The sequence below is a fragment of the Henckelia pumila genome, chromosome 1, assembly GCF_033568475.1.
Source record: "Henckelia pumila isolate YLH828 chromosome 1, ASM3356847v2, whole genome shotgun sequence".
Classification (NCBI taxonomy): Eukaryota; Viridiplantae; Streptophyta; class Magnoliopsida; order Lamiales; family Gesneriaceae; genus Henckelia; species Henckelia pumila.
Window position 1 is genome coordinate 155,579,423 of NC_133120.1, and position 7,223 is coordinate 155,586,645.

Below are 7,223 nucleotides of genomic sequence, written 5' to 3' on the forward strand. Positions count from 1 at the left end.
AATTATAAAGTTTATATTAAGTGCTAGAATTCCTGAAATAAAATGACAAGAAAAAAACATTTAGCGTGAAGCTAAGCACAAATAACGTAAATGAATTTTATGTTCAATGGATAATATGTCGCATTTTGGTCCAAAGAGATCAACATAAATTTGTAATTTGGGATAGGATAAACGGTAAACTTGCTCCATATTTAGGTAGTGTTTGCAACCTCTAAAAATAAGTGATTATGGAGATTTTTTTAACAAATTTGTTAAGAAAATCTCCATAATCACTTATTTTTAGAGGTTGCAAACACTACCTAAATTACAAAATAAATGTTATTCCAATGATAATAGTGATAGATTTCATTAAATGATCATCATATCAGATCTTTTCCTACAAATCAAATCCATTAATCGCTTAAGCAACCAAAGTTTTTTCAAATTTCACATTCCAGAAAAAGAACATTGCTTGCTAGGAGCCATAGAGAGAACATAAAATCTTGAAATGCAATCCAAACTTCAAAATGCTAGCCCCTAGAAGGGAAGAGTATTTCTCGTAAAAACTGATCATGTCGAATTGTTGCACTCAGCGCTTTAAATATGCTTCAACTATCAACAAATACTCCAGTCCTAACTAAGCATCGCCCATTTCAAACAAAAATTAACTCAACAACTACCTTTCGCAAATAAACCATCAACAAAACTAACAGCAATTGAAACAGAACTCATAAACAAATGTATTCTGCATAAATAAACAATGAAAAATAGAAAGAAACGAACTGTAAATATCAGTTACAATTTCATGGTACAAAATAACCTGGAAAACACCCTTCTTCAGGCGAGATACCGGTACAATCGTCTATCCACAGTATCCCTCTCAAGAAAATCTCGCTCAATAAGGGATTCAATCCGTTTCTTGATCTCCCCAGGGTTAGCTAGAAACCGCGACTGCAGTTGTTTAGTGACCTCGGTGATGATATTATTGTGATCTAACACCCTTCTTGCCTTCATAATTCTCACTATTGCAGCCTCAATCTGTGGTTTTCTGTCCTCTTCAACCCTCTGTCGAGTCTCTTGTTTTTCAGGCTCGGATTCCTTTTGTGCTACCACGGTTCCAATCTTCACCTTACGAAGCTTGCTAGTAAACTTGTCATTGACAGAAAATATATCGTCTTCTCCTATATCCTTGCTCATGGGGTCTTTTCGAAGGACATTTTTACCTTTCACACAAGCTAAGGACTGGAGACATCTTTTCAAATCACAAGAGGAAATCTCAGTTGCCTGCTCAATCTCTCTATAGGTAAGACTATCAGCACTGTTAAACAGCATTAGAACACACATTTGATAAGTCGAAACATTTAGCTCGTATTTCTGGCCATTTCCAAAGGTTGCTCTAATATCAGCAGTGCCCATATTTGTTTGCCAGGATAATCTCCGACCCGTATGAGTTCCGAGGTAATATGATCGAAATTTCTCACACAAAGCCAACATTTCAGCTGGTAGGTTGCAGGTTATGCTGGACTGGGTGGGCCATGATCCAGTAGTCAAAACCTGGACCACCAGTGTAGGGCTGTTCCCCAACTCAGAACTGCAGGCTGTGTAGAACCCTTGCATTGTGTCTTGAGATGTCTTCATGTCTGTAAACATGCCTTCTAGTTTCGAAGTAAATTGATATCCACATTCAGTCTTCAGTTTAACAATCAGACTTCTCTCAGCATCATCAGATACTGTTTTTCCCGATAAGAGACGCTTTGCCAGATGTTGTTTGTAGTACTTCTCAAATACATCTTTTTCCTGGAGGTAGCGGAACAACATCATCACCTTGTCAAGAATAATCTCAATGTCCTCCTCTTTCACTCCCTTCAGTCCTTTACGGAGTTTATCATCCACGAACAATGATATATACTCGGGAGAACGGGGATTCAAGTTGATAAAATATTCAAAAGAAGAACTTAAGGCATTTTGGAAGGTCTTGTCATTGCCGAAGGCTACACTTATGATCTTATCGTACTTGTCCCTTTTCTCAAGGAGCAAGTCAACAAAGTCAACTGGATTCTTTGATTTTTCAGGGTCGGTGACAAGTTGTTTGCCAGTGTCTCTAATATGAGATGTCATTACATCTCTGATTGTTGAGAGACCATTAGTAACTCGACGAAATAAGCAGTACATCCTTCCCAAGTCCTCAAACTTGTCATCACAAAGCATATTTACTAAACCTGAATTTTCCATGTGAACTAGTCTAAGCATGTGATTGGCAATCATCTCTTTCTCTACAACATTAGTAATTTGGGATTCACTCAGTATGTCCAAGTAGTGGGATACCCTCTCAATTTCTTCATTTAGGCGCCTTTCAGCTTTCTTCAGGTAGTCCCCACAATCACTGCACTCGATAAACTCCTGGGATTCTGCCCTGTAGAAATCAGCTGAAACATCAAGAAACGGTTTCTCAAAATCTTCTTGGTAGACTGAAGATCCCAAATCAATAAGCATTGTGATTATGTTTCTCATAAGCCATCTGTCGATAACTTCACCTGTTCGTTCCTTGAGTATTAATTCAAGAAGTGTGTTCAAAAGCCTAGTTCTAATTTTACTGGAGTGAATTACTTCGTTTTTCCAAATAATGAGCCCTAATTCATGAACAGAAGTTTTCTGGGCATTAGGAATGAAAGTTCTATCCATGTACATCAGTATGTCCCGAATCATCAACAAAGCTTTATTATGATCACTCCATTTTGTGCTAAGTTCCTCCAGGAATGATCCACCCTGGGCAGCCTCAATACATTTGGACATTGTTTGAAGATGGAGCGTCATTGTTGACTCAAGTCCTGAATAAAGAAACTCCCCATATTTATGCAATACCATATTGTAAGCGTTTCTGCATGGATAAAAAAAAAACACAAGTCAGAGAACAGTTCATTTTTAGGTACAGAAAAGCAATGTGGGCATGTAGGAAAAGAAAATGGAAGGAACAAAGTCTTTTAGTAACAATATACGCATGAAATGTTAATATCCTCTTTTCTGACATTTATTAAGTTTCATCTCTCTCTGAGTTCTAGAGTACAGTCTCATCCAAGGAAAAATTGTAAGTCAGGTAGTGCTAAAGTTGAATTTCAGCAAAAACCTCAATTTTCTATATTCTATATTTGATATTTGAGTCATTCCGGAAAAAAGGAAAATTAAATATGATAATCCAACTAGGAGAAAAAAAACTAGAATACCAACTCTCAAGTACATTCGGAATGATTGAGTTCAAACTGGCAGAGAGGCAATTGGAACAAGTAAATAAAACCACAGTTAACATATTTCTCTAAATTCCGGAACTAACTAAGGTGAATCATAGAAACCACAGACCTATGGCACCTGATCTTATGCGAGAACCAGACGTGCTCCTCATTTTCTCAATATGAACCGAACCGATTTATCACATGGACGGACAGTAATCCTTTAAATCTAACTATTTAGCCATCAATAAATTGGTCGGAAATTTCCAAGTGTTGAGAACTCGGGAGCCCAGCAAATGCACAAAGAATAATCTGGCATATCATGATGTCAGGAAGTCAGCTTCATACAAGGTCTATTTCCTAATGTAAAATACTCTAAGAGCTATACAACCAGGAGACTATTTGGACTAGAGGAATCAGACAAACAGTAGCGGCAAACAGCATGGACAAGAAAATGATAAGATTAACTCTGATTAATGAATCACATGACATACCCATAAGTATGACCATAACAATTTGATTTTCATCTTTGATCAGGAAAACATGTTCATGTTAAATAAAAAATCAGTAGGTTAATAACTTCTTGAATTCTGATGATTCTTATTCCTTTTTGTTTTTTTTTTTGAAAAATGAATTCTGATGATTCTGAATCCCTTAAATATGATTTCCTTCCAAATTAACACTAGGTTCATCTTCCATTTTTGATATTCAAATCCCTAAAACATAGAATTTCTTTCTAATCAGCAACTCGAATTAATTCCAAGTTAACGTCGAACTCTACATCACCATCTGCATCGTCATTCCAACTTGATATTAGACAACACGTTTATAAATAGAGGTCTTAGATTGATCTAATATCAGCCGTATAATTAATTTATAAGAAGCTCATCAGCTAGGAAGGACAAAGTGCTAAAGCTTTTATGTTCAGTAAAGAAAGAGATAGTTAAATTCAAAACAATAAATTGAGAATGAGATCACTCTAGCATGCTTTTGTAAATGTTTTTATGCAAACGTTGAATCTCCACTCGAAAAATATTTTGAAAATGTGTTTTTTAATGACAGCAACCACGAAATGAAAGATGTGTTTTGGCAATAACACACTTGACATGATTTTAATCTTATTTTGAGTAAAGTCTAAATTTGACCATCCTGTGAATGTAAAATTTGTGAGGCTCTCCGCTGCTACGTAAGTTAAGCAGGTGATTAAAGACATCCTAAACCACTGGCCAGTTAATGCTGTTGTAGACCTGGAATAAGGGGTTAGTTCCGTCATATGTGATTGGTTGGCAGCAACGTAAAATATATGCATAATTTAATCTTATTTTGGGTAAAGTTCTAAATTTGACCACTCCTGTGAATACAAAAGTTGTGAGGCTCTCCGCTACTGTGTAAGTTAACCAGGTGATTAATGACATCCTAAACCAATGGCCAGTTAATACTTTTGTAGACCTGGAACAAGGGGTTAGTTCCGCCATATGTGATTGGTTGGCGGCAACGTAAAATATATGCATAATTATGATCCACGGGAAAGGAGATAATATTTGATATTATACCCTCAACAAGCATGACTAGGAGAAGTAATCATGATACAATCATTTGTTGATCAGTAAAATATTTCAGAAGTTTCATTGGTGCCTTATATGCTTAATTTCGATTCAGATCAAGTTAGAATCCGTTTAAAGTCGAACTAAATTTTTTTATATCTTTCAGAATTTTTCCTGAAAAATACATCATTATGCGTGTTCTCTTTCTGATAAAGCCACTGCCATTTGATACTTGTGTTTCCCGAAATATGCGCTAATTGTTTAGGTAAGCTATCAGTAGGACTTGAGTAGTGGGGGATCGGGAATTGACAATTGAAGAATTCAAAAGAAGGCCAAGATAGAGATAAAGTCATGTTTTGTTTCTGCAAGCATTAAGATATTTGATGTTATATTGTTTCTAGATGCATTGTCTTGTCTGTCACTTGGAATTATTCAGGACATGGTTAGGTATCTATTAACTTTTTGGTTGAGAGAATTCACTTCTATTTTCACAACAGCGAAATTTGTTCTATCCTGTTAAAATATAGTTGAGTCCATTTAAAAATATTCACAACACGAAGCTAGTTTTTGGTACAATCAGAAACGATAAATCCATCTTAACCATTATTTACACTGGCTGACTGGCAAATAAATTTTAATTAGGGTAAGTGTCATGCGAGAATGAGAAATCCGAAGTATATAGGCATTCTAGAGAAGTTTTGGAATTTGGACTTGCAATTTATTTAAAATTATGTCTACCCAAATAAACTTTATAAAAAATGCTTCAAACTGATCAAATACACACTTATTACTTAAATCATATAATAATATTGTTATCATGCTAATGAGGAGATGTGTGCATGAGGAGAAGATGTGTGCGCATTGTGCTGACTATAAGCCAAAGTCTCTTACTTGTCACTCAACTACCTACATACCCTAACCCTAGCAAACTACAAGCAACGTGACAACGGACTTTACTTCCTCCTCTTTCGACGAGGTAAACCCCCTTCAAAAATGAAAATTCCACAGAATTATAGCCAGTGGAAAAGCTTTGCAACCGGTTGTCACGGAAGCAGAAAAGGATCATATTATTATATTAATTAATATGCGACCACACAACAATAAAACAATTATAATCATGGTGATAACAGGTAACTGAATTGCAATCTTAAATATTACAGCATAAATTCAAGCACATGACTATGATTCAGCTCGGAAACATTCAAATATATAACCATTACAGAGATGATTTCAAAGCAAGACCGTACTCAAAATAAAACGGTTAAAAACAAACGCAAAAAATGTCAAATACCAATGAACGTAAAAGCAACTCAGCTGCTTAACAATTACCTTACCGCAGGTAACATAAAATTATAAATCTCATAGCAACTAAGTACTCTTACAGAAGACGGATTTGAAAATACGAATGCCAAATCAAACCCAATACGGACTTCAAATCAAAGATTAATTGGAAAAAGATAATCAACAAAAGATACTAATTCAAACAAACCTGTATAATTCTTCAAAGCTTAGTCCACTAGCATTATGATTATAAATTTCATTAATCGCGTGCTCTAAAATCTTCCAAGTCTTTTCTGGATACTTCGGATCTACCACCACCTTATGCTTAAACGCTTCAATCTGGAAATTCCTCTTCTTCTGCCCACTGCTCATCCTTTTGTTTTCTTTCTTTCGCGTTTAAAAAAGAGAGAAATTCGAATTGTTGAAATCCGATATACACAATCAATCCACAGGCCAGATGTTGCACGGAAAAATGGAAAATCAATAATTTCTGCTCATTTTTCAGCAGTTCACGAAAAAGAATCCCGGATTTGAGGTTTTGAAATGGGGAGGGGAAATCTAGGAGAAGATTAAGCTGTACGTCAAGCTAATCCTCCACAACAAGATTTGGATTTTTGATCGAGAAAAGCAAACTAAAATCAAATGATGAATTGTGGTTTGATGCAAAGTTTTAGAGGGTTTTGTGATTTTGCTCAAGCAACCATGCGTTGTTTGTTTGTTTGGGTATTTTTTTTTCTATCACGTTTAAAGGAAAAATAAATAAATTTATTAAAAAATACATTAAGAAATGAATTGTATCACTAGGCAAGTACTCTCACAAACTAGTCCAAGAAGGCGGTGACAAAAGCTTATCTGCTCCACCAACTTGAACACATTTTTAGGGGTTTTCATATCTTTATATGGAAGACAGATGGTTTCGATGCATATCTGAATTGAGGTTTTTTTTTATGAGGAGAAAGCTCAATCATATAAATTAAAGAATTAAAGTAGTGTTTGGGGAGCTTTTAGGAAGCACTTTTCAAATTTTCATTAACAAAATTTTACAAAATTTTAAATTTTTGTTAACAAAAAAGCTGAAAAATGCTTCTAAAAAGTTCTCTCAAACACTACCTAAGTCACTGTTTATAATATTGTAATCTGAATTGAGTTGTTTTTATTAAAGTATATTTTTTTTATATCTGAGTCAGCTGAGAAA

The 7,223-nt window shown here is 35.1% G+C and overlaps 1 protein-coding gene across 2 annotated transcripts; it reads right to left on the minus strand.

Annotated features, from left to right (window-relative positions):
* Positions 1-653: 653 nt before the first annotated feature.
* Positions 654-6,754, minus strand: LOC140882709 (cullin-3A-like). 2 transcript variants are annotated; one of them, XM_073288867.1, is made up of 2 exons: positions 6,237-6,754; positions 654-2,857 (listed from the first exon to the last, which is right to left on the minus strand). In XM_073288867.1, the coding sequence occupies exons 1-2, from the start codon at positions 6,398-6,400 to the stop codon at positions 817-819; spliced, it is 2,205 nt and encodes a 734-aa protein (XP_073144968.1). In that variant the 5' UTR covers positions 6,401-6,754; the 3' UTR covers positions 654-816. The 2 variants fall into 2 exon arrangements, with proteins under 2 accessions (XP_073144968.1, XP_073144978.1); XM_073288877.1 differs by lacking the exon at positions 6,237-6,754 and adding an exon at positions 3,334-3,538.
* Positions 6,755-7,223: the final 469 nt, after the last annotated feature.

Coding starts and splice junctions, on each gene's coding strand:
- LOC140882709 (XM_073288867.1), bottom strand. CDS start 6,400: ATGAGCAGTGGGCAGAAGAAGAGGAATTTCCAGATTGAAGCGTTTAAG. Junction 2,858..6,236: donor AGCTTTGAAGAATTATACAG/GTTTGTTTGAAT, acceptor TTATCCATGCAG/AAACGCTTACAATATGGTAT.